This window comes from Scleropages formosus, chromosome 18 (genome assembly GCF_900964775.1).
Source record: "Scleropages formosus chromosome 18, fSclFor1.1, whole genome shotgun sequence".
NCBI lineage: Eukaryota > Metazoa > Chordata > Actinopteri > Osteoglossiformes > Osteoglossidae > Scleropages > Scleropages formosus.
In genome coordinates, this window is record NC_041823.1 from 21,572,326 (window position 1) to 21,588,369 (window position 16,044).

Genomic DNA, 16,044 nt, shown 5'->3' on the forward strand with positions numbered 1-16,044 from the left:
CAAGTGAACGTGTTTTTAATGGCAGGAGAAATAGTAAAATAAAAAAGGAAAAGGCTCAGCCCCTGGACAGTTCAACAAAAATTCAAGATTCAAGAGTTTATTGTCATGTGTACAATAAACAGTTCGTTACACCATACAATGAAATTATTACTCTGTGAATCCTCTCAGCAGCCTATAACACAAATTGTAAGGACTGTATGGGACAAGTGGTTTGGAAAATGGAAAAAATACTATTAGTGCAAAAATCAGAGAAACAAAGTGTGCAGTGCGCAATGTAAACATGGAAGCCGTGCATGTGTAAAGTCCTGCAGAGGTAGATTGGGTCTATTTGTAGTTGAAAGGGGGTGTGTATTTGTGTGTGCAAGGTATTCGGAGGTAGTCTGTGGTCTCTGATGTTATTGGCATTGTGGATGTGTATGTGTGTGTAGGAAGGATGGGGGTAGTTGACACCTCTCAGGCTCAGAGGGTAATCTGTGTCTGCTGTGATGGGTGGACAGGCAGTAGATTGGTGTCATTCACAAGCCTGATGGCCTGTGGGTAAAAACTGTTTTTCAACCTTGAAGTTCTGCCGTTAACACTCCTGTAGCGTCTACCTAATAGCAAAGGTGTGAAAAGGCTGTGCTGGGGATGACTATTGTCCTTGATGATGTTAATGGCTCTCCAGTGATGGTAAGGACGTTCCAGAGATGGTTCGAGCAGCTTTCACCACTCGCTGTAACGCATTACGATCATGTACTGTGCAGCTTCCAAACCACACTGTGATAGAGCTGGTGAGGACGGTCTCGATTGCATACCTATAGAAGCTTCTGAGGATTCAGCTTGGCATGCCAAATTTCCTCAACCTTCTCAAGAACTGCAGACGCTGATGTGATTTCTTGACCAGATGTGTAGTGTTATGAGACTAGGTGAGATCTTCTGTAATGTGAACATCCAGGAATCTGAAGTTGCTCACTCTCTCCACCGTCTCACCAATATGCAGTGATGAGTGTTGCTTCCTCCTTCTCCGTGGATCGACTATCAACTCCTTTGCTTTGTTGACGTTGAGGGAGAGATTGTTGTGTTGTGGCACTACTGCGCTAGGTCAGCCACTTCCCTCTTGTATGCTGACTCATCACCTCCCATTGTCAGTCCAATGACTGTCATGTCATCAACAAATTTGATGATGCTGATGTTGTTCTGAGAGGCCACACAATCATGGGTGAAGAGTGCGTAGAGCATGGGACTCAGCATGCAGCACTGTGGAGTTCCTGTGTTTGTGGTAACTGACCTGGACATGTGGTTCCCAATTACAAGAGACTGGGGTCTGCCTGTTAGAAAGTCCGGAACCCAGTTGCAGAAGGTGGGTGGCACACCAAGATTGTGAAGCTTGTTGATGATATAAATAATGCTCCTGAGTCAAAATATTAAGGTTTTTATTTCATGTCCCTCAATGGTTACTTTGCAAACTTAAACATTTCAAACAGATCACTTGTACTTGTCTACTTCTATTTCACACATGTCAAACATTCATCAAACACTCAGCCTCCCTGCATAACACTTCCAACTAATGATAGTCACTGTTTGTGTCCATGTGTTATATTTCACCATTCATGTCTATCTGTCACACAAGTGCAGTGAATTTATTCTTTAGTTCATTGTGCCTACTAAAAAATGTCAGTCCTGAGAATGGGGTTTAGACTGCCTGCATGACACGTTTTGTGGGATGCCTACCTGTTCTATTCAGCACAGTGACTTGCACATGGACAAGAGACATTTTAACAAGTATTTAAGGATAAAGAAGGAGGGTTGCAGTTTCTGTTTACTCCGAGGACATCAGGACAGAGGGATTGCATTCTGACAGAAGCTCGCTGCCTCGATGAGGACAAGGAACCAGCACAAATTGTGAGGAAAAAAAGCCTGACAGACCATTGCTGAAGGGAATTATACCTCTTCTTGCTATAGGTGTGTGATAACAATTGGCAAGGGCATCAGCAATGAACGCAAACCCTACCATCTCCCCCTTCCAGTTTTTGGCTGTCAGGAACCGGGGCTGTGGAATTGTTTGGACATAAAACAGCGCAAGGAGCGAGTGGCTGGTGGATGCAGAGTAGTACAAGCTGCATGGCAGGGTGGCCCTCATTATCAGAATCAGAATCAGAATCAGAATCAGAATCAGAACGAGCTTTATTGCCAAGTATGTTCGCACATACAAGGAATTTGTCTTGGTGACAGGGACTACCACAGCACAGACAGAATGACAGTGACAAGACACAGATGAGAAGATAGAGTATGTGAGCAAGGGATAAAAAATATTTAAAAATATAAAGTACCCAATATACAAAAATAGTACAAAAATAGTCGCTAGATACAAATGCAAGGGAGTGTAGGAGAAATGTGATAAATAGTTATAAATATAAATAGCATTATGTATTGCACGGTTTACTCTCTAGGGGAGAGATTTAGGTGTTCATGAGGTAGATGGCCTGAGGAAAGAAACTTTTCTTATGCCTGGCTGTCCTGGTGCACAGTGCTCTGTAGCGCCGGCCAGATGGCAAGGGTTCGAAGAGGAAGTGGCCTGGATGTGAGGGGTCTAGAATGATTTTGCTCGCCCTTTTACTGACTCTGGACGAGTGCAGTTCTTGGAGAGCTGGGGGGATGTGCCGATGATTCTTCAGCAGGGTTTTGAGCAGTTCTGGTCTTAAAATAAGATAAAATGCTTTAACCCTTGATTTCAAGTATTACATACAGGGTTAAGAAGGATCATAACAGAACCCTCACTACTCGGTTCCAGTTAGCGGTACACATAACCCAAAACTGTAACTGTGGGCTGAAACAGAAGCTGAGTGCTTTGCGATTCTGTCATCAACTGCTGGATGCTAACCATGAGTGCTTTATCTTTAAAATATCTTGAATGCGGGGGCGTTGTGGCGCAGTGGGTTCGATCACGGTCCTACTCTCCGGTGGGTCTGGGGTTTGAGTCCCGCTTGGGGTGCCTTGCGACGGACTGGCGTCCTGTCCTGGGTGTGTCCTCTGGCCTTATGCCCTGTGCTGCCGGGTAGGCTCCAGTTCCCCGTGACCTTGTTTGGGACAAGTGGTTCTGAAAATGTGTGTGTCTTGAATGTAGTATTCCTTATCTTATCAATGATATGAATTTGATTCTATAGATTATTATCCTTCTGTTTGAAGAATTACATTTTGAAGTTGGAGCAGTTTTTAGTTATGGGACAGCTGGATAGTGGTTAGAGCTACTTCCTTTCACTTAAAGGTTGTGTAGCGTCCGGACGGGAGTCACGGACACGGGTTGCTATTACGTCCGAACACGGACGAAACATAGAATGACCTCACGTGCAGGGTGATGTTAAAAGTGCACTGTGCAGACTGTAAGACACTCGATGGAAGTGAAACAGGAAACACACGGTGTTTGAACTACGGCGAACAGTGAAACGCTACTCTGTGAGTATGACCGTAACCCCGAGATGTGACGAAATACCGGACTGGTACACTGGACCAGGACTGGAGCACAAGAAGCAGGAAGTGACAGGACGGGCACTCGGGAGTGGAACATGAACAGCTAGGAAACAGACTGAGGGAACAAGAGACTACTAATCACCAAGAGAGCACAATGGAACCGCTGACTAAGAATCCGCAATCGGTTCTGCTCCGCCGGCTCCTTTTATACCTCCATGTCCTATGAGACTGTGAGCTGATACGTGGCTGTTCCCTAGCGGCACTGAGTGGCGCCGCCTCTGACTGGGAGGGGCAGTAACCCCGTGGGACGTGACAGGTTGTAGGTTTGAATCTCACCCCTGCCTGTAGTATCCTGGGGCAAGGTACTTATCCTAAAACTGCCACTATAAAATGACCTGGCTATATAAATAGATAAATAACTGTAAGTAGCAAATATCAGCATTACAAGCTGCTTTGGAGAAAAACATAATGTAAATGCATCTGCATACGGTCCTGTGTTACACTTCAAAATGATGAGTTGCAAAGAATTAAACCCCTATTTAACCCTTGTAGCCAACTGTTGGACCCTAACTATGACAACTTTGTAATTTCATAAAGGCAGTGTTCCTCAGTTTACCAAGTGAATTGATTTGATAGTACAGACTAACTTTCAAGTTCAAGTTTTAAATGTAGGCTTTCAAGCAGTTTTGGCTTAAAACAGGGGAAAACTTTCTATGTATACAATTATTGCAAGCAAGTCCTGAGGGTTCTGACATGATCTTTCAAAAATTCAGCATTGCACAGCTTAAGTTAATATTATCAATGGATGATATAATTGTACAGGGGAGATGGAAAGAACAACCTGAGATTGAGAAACGTATTGGAAACATCAAGAATGGCAAACCTGAAATAATGAACAAAGAAAAATGTCAGTGTGTGATTGAAGTCTGACTAAACTGCTGGAAACATCATTAGCAGTGAAAACATTAGACCCCAAAAAAAAAAGATTTCAGCTGTCAAAAACATGTCCAAGCCATGATGGAAAGGTTGATATTCAAAGGTTTAATGGAATTGTGAGCTACATGGCAAAGTTCATATCTGAACAAACAGAGGTAACAGCTGGACTCTGAAGACTGACTGAAAAGAATGCAAAATGGGAATGTAACCATAAATATGAGACATTATGAAATCAACTTAAAAAATAGCTGACAGAAGAACCTATACTTCATTTTTATTACTCTGCAAGACCAATCAAGGTTTCATCAAATGACTCAGAGAGCAGATTTCTGTGCACACCTTTTGAAGAAATATGATGTCAGCTCACTAACACCAACGAAATATTTAATCAGTTTGTGTTAGGATAGGAGAATAGTGTAGAGACAGACAACACCTTTAACTGCATTGTTCCAAAAGCCACTAAATAACTACCCAAGGGGAATGAAGAAAATGATGATTAAGTTGTAATGTTATGCACTGACCAGTGGCGTGCGGTGGCGCAGTGGGATGGGCGGGTCCTGCTCTCTGGTGGGTGTGGGGTTTCCTGCTTGGGGTGCCTTACAATGGACTGGTGTCCTGTCCTAGGTGTGTCCCCTCCCCCTCCAGCCTTGCGCTCTGTGTTGCCGTGTTCAGCTCTGATTCGCTGCAACCCTGCTTTGGACAAGCGATTGAAGACTGTGTGTGTGTGTGTGTGTGTGTGTGTGTGTGTGTGTGTTATGCACTGAAAGTGACATATACACCAGGAAAGATCATGTCCACAGTGGATCCAATAGTGCCAGTGTGTGGGGAAAAAAAGAAATGCGAATAGAATTGTTATGAGTTTCAGGTGCAAAGATGGATATTATCTGAGCTGAGAAAGAATGTAACATTAAACAAATAGAAACAACAGTGTATTGATGGCCAAATGAGAAACAGGATTGTCCACCAGAGAAAATATAAAATTAGAACTACAGGGCTGAACTGACAGTGGTTGATGAAATAATCTACAAAGTAAATAAAATAGTCATATCCAAGATGCTGAGGAAAGAAATGTTGATAATGAATTACTAGGGACATGTGGGGATTGAGAAGTGTAGGTAGGTGAGGTAATTTACTGGCAGACAATCAGTCATGAAGTGACAGTTGAAATATCAAATTGTGCCAATGTCAAAAGTTCAAGGTAGAGGCGGGTAACCTAGCAGAACCATTTAAAACACCTAATGCACCGGATCCTTTAGGTAATTACCCAGAGTTCGTGACCATAGGTGAGGGTAGGGATGTAGACCGACTGGTAAATAGAGAGCTTTGCCTTATGGCTCAGCTCCCTCTTCACCACTACAGTCCAGTACAGTGACCGCATTACTGCTGTCGCTGCTCTTAGTCTGCAGCCGATCTCACGCTCCCTTCTCCGCTCACTCGTGAATAAGACCCCAAGATACTTAAACTCCTCCACCAGTGGCAAATTTTCGCCCCTTACCTGGAGGGGGCATGCCATCCTTTTCCATGATAGAACCATGGACTCAGACTTGGAGGTGCTGATCCTCATACCAACCGCTTCACACTCGGCTGCAAACCGTTCCAGTGTGTGTGCTGGAGACATCCATGTGACAGTGTTAAAAGGACAACATCTTCCACAAAAGGCAGAGACATCACCTTCCGGCTCCCACATAGATTGCCTTCCTGACCTCAGCTGTCCTTTGATATCCTGTCTATGAACACCACAAACAGGAGTGGGGACAAGGCACAACCTTGGCGGAGTCCAACACCCATATTGAACAAGCTCGACTTAATGCCGAGTATGTGGACACAGCTCTCGCTCCGCGTGTACAGCGACCAAATGGCCTGTAACAGTGGCCCTGGAACCCCATACTCCTGAGGCACCTCTCACAGAATTTCTTGGGTAACACAATTATAGGCCTTCTCCAAGTCCACAAAGCACATGTAGACTGCATTAGCGAACTCCCACGCCCCTTCAATTATCTGTGAGAGGGTAAAAAGCTGGTCCACTGTTTCATGGCCAGGACGGAATCCGCATTGCTCCTCTTCAGTCCGAGGTTCAACTATCGGCCGGAGCTTCCTTTCCAGCACCCTGGCATAGACTTTCCCACGGAGGCTGAGAAGTGTGATACCCTAATAACTAGCACACACTTTCCGGTCCCCTTTCTTAAAGATAGGGACCACCACTCCAGTTTGCTAATCCAAAGGCACTGTCCCCGAGGTCCATGCAACATTGTAAAGGCATGTCAACCATGACAGCCCCACAACATCCAGAGCCTTAAGCAATTCTGGGTGAATCTCATCCACCCCCGGTGCTTTGCCAGTGTGGAGCTTTCCAACTATCTCAGTAACATCTACCAGGGAAATGGACTCTGATACCCAAGATGCCTCTGGCCCTGATTCCTGTAAGGGAGGCCTATCTCTCGGGTTTAGGAGTTCCTCAAAGTGCTCCTTCCACCTCCCAGTAATGTCGTCATTTGAGGTCAAAGTTTCTCCACCTTTGCTGAGCACAGCTTGAGCAAAGCTCCTCTGACCTGTCCTGAGCTGCCGGATGGTTCTCCAGAACCTCTTTGAGGCCAACCAAAAGTCATTTTCCATGGCCTCTCCAAACTGGAGAGGATGAGAGAAGTGAACCTGATATCTCAGATCTGTCAGTTTGTAGACTTTGTAATAGTCAATTTTGCGACCACATGCAGGTGCCACCATTACATTGGCTGGGTTGAGAGCTTTGAGTTTGATGAAGTGAGTGCAAGATTTTTGAGAAGAATCCGGGGTAGCACTGGCAGTGAGAAACCCACCATTGCGTTCAATTAAAATAATGAGGCATCTTTCCCACTGAGTGATACGCTGATGAAGCTACCTCAACCTCAAAAGGCTGGAGGAAGTTCAAGGAGGGAGCAACAATTCATTTTTCCTCGTAACCTTGATAAATGGGATGAATAGTTGTTTTTGTTGTGCAATGGTCTTGAAGCTCTTACTGTGGCATGTTTGTTTGTTAAGCTCTGGTGGTTTTTCAGAAGTTCAAAACTGTGAAACTGCTTCTTAATTAAATTATGTTCAAGTTTAAACTTAAAAAGTCTGATGGTCAATTTATACCTAGATGGTTCAACTTACCTAATGACTTAAATCAACTTAGCCCTAACCTGGGGCAAGCTGAGCCACATGACCACTTTTTTTTTTTTTGATATTTCAAAGGCAGGGCGTGTAGTGGCACAGTGGCACAGTGGGTTGGACCGGGTCCTGCTCTCAGGTGGGTCTGGGGTTTGAGTCCTGCTTGGGGTGCCTTGCGATGGCCTGGCATCCTGTCCTGGGTGTGTCCCCTCCCCCTCCAGCCTTATGCCCTGTGTTGTCGGGTTAGGCTCGACCCTGTATGAGACAAGCGGTTCTGACGGTGTGTGTGTGTGTGTATTTCAAAGGCTGTTTGCCATAGATGCATTCTTATAATTTTAGTTAATTGCAGACATCCTGGGGTGTGGTGGCACAGTGGGTTGGACCAGGTCCTGCTCTCCGGTGGGTCTGGGGTTCGAGTCCCGCTTGGGGTGCCTTGCGATGGACTGGTGTCCCGTCCTGGGTGTGTCCCCTCCCCCTCCGGCCTTACGCCCTGTGTTGCCGGGTAGGCTCCGGTTCCCCCGTGACCCCATATGGGACAAGCGGTTCTGAAAATGTGTGTGTGTGTGCAGGCATCCTGAAATATAAGTAGATATTTTTATTTTAGAGGGGTGCGGTGGCGCAGTGGGTTGGACCACAGTCCTGCTCTCCGGTGGGTCTGGGGTTCGAGTCCCGCTTGGGGTGCCTTGCGACGGACTGGCGTCCCGTCCTAGGTGTGTCCCCTCCCCCTCCGGCCTTACGCCCTGAGTTGCCGGGTTAGGCTCCGGTTCCCCGTGACCCCGTATGGGACAAGCGGTTCTGAAAATGTGTGTGTGTGTGTGTGTGTGTGTGTGTGTATTTTTATTTTACTTCTTTCTCATTTCTCCTTGCCTAGTGGACAAGATAAGGAAAAATTGCCTAATCTTACCCCACTATTTTATTGCATATTTTACTGACATAAAGCAGAGGTTTTAGTTACAAGAATGTGACCTTTTCTTTATCCCCATCAACACCCATTGCTACAGTATCCTATAAATTGTTGTCATTTATACAGGTAGTTAATATTTAATGGGGCAATTCAGTGTAAGTACCTTGTTCAAGGGTCCTTCACCAGGGTGTGGTAAGCTTAAGAAAACATGCCCTTTCTGTGCCAGTAATGGGAGGGAACTTGCCCATGAAATGCAGTGCAAACAGAGGCTATATTAAACAACAGATTTATGAGTTATGAAGAAGATTGAGCTTTTACAATTCTGCCACAGAAAGGTCTGGCAGAATTTTAATAAATATTGAAAAATATTTTACAGTTAATTTCAAATGTTCAAATCTGGCTGACGTCAGTCTTTGTGAAATCCTTATGTAGACAATCATTTGACTCAATTATTTTATTGCCTTTCGATTATTTTCGCTTATTAAATATTGAGTTACAGAAATCCTGCTATTTTCATTATCCACATCAACACTCATTGCTGCAGTATCTTACAAAATATTCCTTTTTCATTTAACTGTCACTGTAAGTACCTTGTGCAAGGATATTACAGGATATCATAAATTCGGTTTTGTTTATCAGGAAACGCACCCATTCTCTTCTGCGTCACTTCGCGGATGGGTATAAAAAAGGGAAATAAAACGACTCACACACTTGTGCACCACACAAAGAACTGAAGATGAAACTTCTCCTCCAGGTCATCCTCACTTGTGCAACCTTCTCTAAAGGTACAGTACTAAAGTAGAGTTTGCTGAACACATCCTCCTTGTTCTTAAACATTCAGATGGTGGCTGGATTTTTAACTGCTTGTTCTTTCACATTGTGTAAACTTCAGATATTTCTCTTTAGGCTTATTCACATGAAACATAAACCTCCGCTTGCTGATATTACTCCGATCATTGTGGTTATTTTTGTAACACTGAAGTATCATATCTTTATCCAAATGCCGTTAAGTCATTAGATACATCTAATTGCAATTGTTGTGCCTCTGCTGTAGAACAGAAACCTCAAAACCAGGGTAGCCACAATGCAGAGTGTGTATAACGGCACCAAAATCTGCATAAACAGGATTACTGCTACAATCCAGTAATTATAATTTTAAAGCAGTCTCCACTGCTGTACACTGTAACTTTTATTTTTCTCTTATGTTGAATATATGGTTCATTGTCTTCTTGAGCTATAATTTTGACTAATGATACGAAAATATATTTTTAGGTTATCCACTTAATTGCTATGAATGTATACCTGACTTAAATGGAAAATGCACAGAGACCACCAAAATTTGTCCGTCTGATCAAACCACATGTGGAAGTATGACTATGACTGTGTATACAGGTGAGAATGAATTTTGGTACTCTCTGTGAGGTTACTGTAACATATGAAAAATGAAAGCTACTAAAATTGTTTTGATCTCCCAGTAATACTGGCAATTGTGCATAAATTGGTGTTAAAATATATCTTTGAAATGCTTACAAGTATACTACCTAGATTACAAAACAAACAGTTAAGAAATCGTATAAAGCCATCAGATTTTAAGGTAAATTCTTATGCTTTTATTCTGGTAACTGTAAATAATATTACGTGATATGAAACTAATTATGCTATTACTTGATTCATTTTTTATGTCTTTTCTTCAGGTAAAAATATTAGTGCAAATACATCTTATTTTGCCTTGTTCAATGTAGTTGAAGTGCAGCTGCAATAACCTGTACATTTGGTTTCCAGGAAATTCTGTGTTGACTGAAGCATCGGGAAAATCCTGTGCAAAACCTCAAGAATGTACCTCTGGTTCCATTAATTTTGGAGTCAGTAGGACAGCAGTGAACACTAAGTGCTGTAACACTGACCTCTGCAACTCTCAAAACACTCCTGGTATTATGCAAATATTGATGTTACCTGCATATATATAATCTCACCTGTCACATACGTAGTTTAATCGTGTCTACGTAGAAACAGAATAGTGCAAGAGTAAAATAGTGTTCCCTCAATTTCACATCAGCTTTCAAAGCAAAACTTGCAGCCAAACTCTTAAAGGAGGCAAAGATCACAGAGATGTATAGGAATCAACACATCGTGGTATTTATGTGGTATCTGCCTTTCAACAGAAACAGTTGTCTGTGTTGTCCTTTTGATATTCGTAAATTACTTGTTTCTACTGTTTTATATTACAGCATGGTCAGAAAATGCCCCAAATGGAAAGCAGTGCTTCACCTGTATTGGCAATGACTGCACATCAACTCTTAACTGTGTTGGAGATGAAAATAGTTGCCTCAAGACCACTGGTAGGAATCGTCTGCCTGATGACTTCACAGCTTCAGTTTGATGAATACCAAATGGGGAGAAATATGCAGTGATATAACTAGAACTAAAACCAAAATTTGATAATGAATTTTGGTAAAAGCAAATGATTCACAGGGGGGTGCGGTGGCGCAGTGGGTTGGACCGGGTCCTCCTCTCCAGTGGGTCTGGGGTTCGAGTCCTGCTTGGGGTGCCTTGCAGCGGACTGGCGTCCCGTCCTGGGTGTGCCCCCTCCCCCTCTGGCCTTATGCCCTGTGTTGCCGGGTTAGGCTCCGGTTCCCCGCGACCCCGTATGGGACAAGCGGTTCTGAAAATGACTGACTGACTGACAAATGATTCACATGAATGGAAATCACTGGTCCTGTTTTCTACACTTCTTCCACCTCTCAGTACACAGAACAGCAATGATGCGAAAATTAACCCTTGAAAACCTCACTGAAACTGTAGCAATTTTATAACAGGAAATCATCATTTCTTTAATAGCAAAAAAGGCATTAAATCATATTTCAACTATTTCATAGTTAAAAAAAAATCCCTGTTTTTCAAGTCCCTCTATTCATTTAGTTGTTTTCTTTTTCAGTTTCTGCACAGGGTGGGGAGGTGACCATGAAAGGCTGTGTGTCCTCAAATATTTGTGCTGCTGCCAGTGACTTGTCAGCACAACTTGGCCTCGGCGTTGGTGTCAGCATGAACTGCTGTGAAGGAAACCTGTGCAATGATGCTCGGCGCATCATGCAGAGCATCCTCCTCATGCTAGTGCCTCTGGTCTCTATTGTCCTCATCCAATGAAAATGTTTCCACTGAAATCTGATCTTTGGTATTTTTCCATACACATAATGCATACAAATCTCCTGTGTTCAACACTGTTTACAAAGTACAGGTCATGTCATTGTAAAACAGCTTTGCATTGTCTATATATTCTTATTATATTTTAATTGGTCAATATGGGAAAATTATAGTTTATTCTAGCTGTCACAAAATACAGAAGACTATATATATATACATATATATATATATATATATATATACACCTACCATCCATCCATCCATCCATCCATTGTCAATAACCGCTTGTCCTGAGTGGGGTCACAGCGAGCTGGAGTGATACCTGGCAACACAGGGCGCAAGGCCGAAAGGGGATGAGACACATCCAGGACAGGACACCAGTCCATTGCAAGAGATTGCAAGTGAGGCTCAAACGCCAGACCCGCGAAGAGGGCATTTACATTTACATTTATTTATTTAGCAGATGCTTTTCGCCAAAGCGACTTCAGCCCACACACCAAGGTGACTTACACTGCTAGATATACACCGGCAGACCCTGCCGCGCCACCATGCCCCCCATATATACTTTTTTTAATAAAGAAGAAAAAGGTTACTTGAACACAAGCACTGTGATATCGTGACAGTTGATCTGATAACCAAGACGTTACTAAGTTACTAACGGGAGGGTAACGTATACAGCGTGGATACGCTGGACAAATGAATGATTCACGTCCCGGACGGGACGGCGCAAGATTTCATCATGCTACTCGGAATGACATGCAATTTAAAGGTTATGAATTTATTTCTGGAATTTTCCATTTAATATTTTTGGAGCATGGGTAACTGAAACCACAGATAAGGGGGGACCACTGTAAATTGAATACATTTTTCTGATTGGTTTACTTCCTGTATTTGCCTTGAAACAAGCTTATTATCTGGGCAGTACAGATCGTTTCAGAAAGCTTCTTCAGCTCTTAAAAACGTGGCCTATATGGGAAAATTATAGTTTTTTTTCCTACTCATTACAAAACACAGTATACTTACTTTTTTCTTCAGCACAAAAAAAAAAAAACATGGTCTACATGGGAAAAGGATTAGTTTCGAAAGAGCAAAGAAGCTATGTACACCAGACAAGTGAGGGCATCCAAAATGTCACAACACTCTTGGATAAGGTTCACATTTGCAAAGGAGAGCAAAAAGTAATAGAAATACAATTTACAGTTAAATCTTGTTCCCCAGTGGTCTAGTCTGGTCGATGAGCTCACAGGTCATAGAGGCATGGAATGCTGGAAAAGGCTTAAGCTCCATTTCCTTCCTCTTTATCTACAATTCAGTGGCAAAATGATACTCATTAAAACCGTGTTTGCTAGCGACCTAGATCTGATTGATCAGAGTGTATTGGTAAAATTGCAGATGTAATACATATGATACCATAGTGTCTTGGAGAAATGTGTGCAAAGAACAGAATGTCTGTGACACAAAAAAAAGTTCAATAAACCAGCTATGAACTGAATCACCAAAAAACAAATGTTTTCCAATTAAAACATTAGATTCACACTTATATGGGGTGGTAAACCACTGGGTATTAATAGGAAAGTGCTTTAAATACCCTTCCTATATGGAGCCCTGGCACTGCCAAACTTACTTTATTACTGTTGATGAGATAAGATAGAGAAGTTTTAGTCATTTGTTTTGCATCATACTATTTCATTATTTTTATTGACACAAATTTACTAACAATACTGGTAGATATATTTTTCCATGAGTTAAAACTTTATTCAGGAACACTATGACTGACTCTGAACATTAAAATGTAATCAAAGTATTGTAACGACCCCGCGTTACTGCGTTTGAGTGGGAAATGCGTTTATTATAATTGGTTAGCGTTTGTTGACATACGGGGAATATAAAGGGGTGACTGCAGTTGCCAGTGGGAGAAAAAGAGAAGAGAGCCTGGGCGCGCTAAGCAGGCTGGGAAGGCTGGCTAGACGCAAAGATCCTGGAGGAAATAGGGTCCTCAGACCGAAAGCGTTATTTCCCTGTGTGCCGGTGTTTGAATAAAATGTTTGAGATGAACGCTGCCTCTGTGTCCTTCTTCACCCCATTCAAACCCAAGGCACTGCGCGCCACAATATAAACAATGTAGAATAAAAATAACTACATATCTGAGTACCTTTTGTCCTGATACTTTTAAAATTTAACTAAAATTTCCAGACTTACACTTAAAATAAACAGATTAATTAAAAACGTACTTGAGTAGAATTTGTTTTTGACTATCCGACGGACTGATTGACCTCTCACAAAGTAGCATCCGAATTATAATGTGCCTTTATCAGAAGAAAACATTCAGTGTTTTATATTACGTCCATATTAATTTCAGGGGAAAATTCTTTACACTACTTCACTAATATATCACTTTTCTTGGTCTATTTAAAGGGAACGGTGTCTGGAACATTACATAATCCAAATTTAAAATGTCAGGAAAAAAATTTTGAAGTTCAAAAAAAAAACAAAGTAATACAATCATGAAGACTAGAGATATTTTTATTGGATTCTGAATGCTGGCTTCTGTATGATGAAAATTAAAAGGCTTTCTTACAATGATTACAAAATTTAATTTGATAATGTTCATGAAAGCAGTCTGTTTTTCTTAAGGTGGCACAGTAGCACAGTGAGTAGCGCTGCTGTCTCAGAGCACCTGGGTGGTGCAAGAGGACATGGGTTTGACCCCTGTTGAGTCTGTGTGGAGTTTGCATGTTCTCCCTGTATCTGCATGGGTTTCTTCCCACAGTCCAAAGACATGCTGTTAAGGTTCACCTGTAGTTTGTGAGTGACAGAGAGAGTGTGTTCCACTGATGTATGGATGAGTGACCCATTGTAAGCACTGTATGTAGCAGTGTAAGTCACTTTGGTGAATAAGGTGTGTGGGCTGATACTACATAGAGTTCATTGGAAGTTGCTTTGGACAAAAGCATCTGCTAAATACATAAAGGTAATGCTTTATAAACACTTACATTTGTTCATTTTGCAGACACTTTTCTCCAAAGCGACACACACCTGAGCAAAAATACAATTTGTCCATTACATTAAAAGAAAGAGACACGACTACAGACGTGATTAAGTAAACGTAGTTTGTTATTATCCACTTGATGCACTCATGTTAATCCATCGAGTAGGTGCATAAAATGCAGGATAGATGAATCATGATGACCTCCAGCCAAAATTTTATTTTTTTTATATTGCTTTAAAGAGTAAGGTACATAAACAATCACATATAATGCCGCAGTAGTGGCTGTGTAAAGGCTTATCTGGGGAAGATCATGAGGTTACGGTGCATGAACTTTTAGACCGCACATGAGCTGGAGAGATCTTTTGTGAAATGGGTCTGGAAAAGGTGAGTTTTCAGACCCTTCTTGAATGTAAACAGTGTTTCTGCAGTTCTGAGTGAGACAGGAAGGTCATTCCACCACAACAGAGCCAGAACCGAGAACCTCTATGCTTTACCGTTTATCAGGACCACCAATCGAGGAGAAGTAGATGAGCGAAGGGGTCTGGCTGGGGCGCAGCAGTTGATCAAGTCTTGTAAATAGCTGGGAGCAGTTCTATTGATGCATTTGTACACAGTAACCAGGGTCCTGAATTTGATTTGGGCAGCTATAGGAAGCCAGTGCAGAGAAATGAGTAGAGAAGGTACATGGGAACACTTCAGGAAATCAAACAACTCGTGTAGCAGCATTCTGTATCAGCTGCAGAGGTCTGATGGCAGTAGCAGGAAGGCCACACAGAAGAGAGTTGCAGTAGTCCAGACGGGAAGTCACCATGGCCTCAACAAGTAGTTGGGCAGAGTCAGTTGTGAGGAAGGGACGGATCCTACGAATTTTATGCAGGATGTATCGGCAGGACTGGGTTGTGGCTTTGATCTGCTGAGAGAAAGACAGACTTGAGTCAATTGTTACTCCCAGACTCTTGGCCAAGGAGGTAGGCAAAATGAGTGAGTTGTCCAGTTTGATCGATAGATTGTGACAGGAGGACAGGCCAGCTGGAAGGTGAAGAATCTCTGCTTTGGAGAGGTTGAGTGTGGTGGTGGTGATCAGACATCCATGCAGAGATGTCCGACAGGCAGGCAGCAATGCCTGCGGAAATGTCTGACGCTCCGGGTGGAAAGGAAAGGAAGAGATAGGCATCATCAGCATAGCAGTGATATTTGAATCCATGGGAGGCTATGACCAGGCTGAGGGAGGAGGTGTAGATCGAGAAAAGGACCAAGTACTGAGCCCTGGGGGACACCGGTTGAGAGAGGCAGACGAGAAGAATGAGAGCTCTGCCAGACCACTTGATAGGATCTGTCAGATAGGTAGGATTCAAACCATCCTAGTACCACTCCCTTGATCCCAAGCTGACTGAAAGAGGAACGTTCTATTGCATCATATAAAACATTCTATTCCAAGACTGCAATCATACAGTAGATTTCATACATTAAAACCTTAACTTTAATGCTCGTTTGACATCTT

General features: G+C 42.7%; 1 protein-coding gene across 1 annotated transcript; it reads left to right on the plus strand.

Moving 5' to 3' along the window:
* Positions 1–9,154: 9,154 nt before the first annotated feature.
* LOC114912575 (urokinase plasminogen activator surface receptor-like) lies at positions 9,155–11,565 on the plus strand. Its single transcript, XM_029260093.1, has 5 exons — positions 9,155–9,198; positions 9,686–9,805; positions 10,196–10,342; positions 10,642–10,752; positions 11,349–11,565. Exons 2-5 carry the CDS (start codon positions 9,784–9,786, stop codon positions 11,555–11,557), a joined length of 489 nt encoding a protein of 162 aa, XP_029115926.1. The 5' UTR covers positions 9,155–9,198; positions 9,686–9,783; the 3' UTR covers positions 11,558–11,565.
* The last annotated feature ends 4,479 nt before the right edge of the window (positions 11,566–16,044 follow it).

Coding starts and splice junctions, on each gene's coding strand:
- LOC114912575 (XM_029260093.1), top strand. CDS start 9,784: ATGACTATGACTGTGTATACAG. Junction 9,806..10,195: donor GACTATGACTGTGTATACAG/GTGAGAATGAAT, acceptor TTTGGTTTCCAG/GAAATTCTGTGTTGACTGAA. Junction 10,753..11,348: donor TAGTTGCCTCAAGACCACTG/GTAGGAATCGTC, acceptor TTTCTTTTTCAG/TTTCTGCACAGGGTGGGGAG.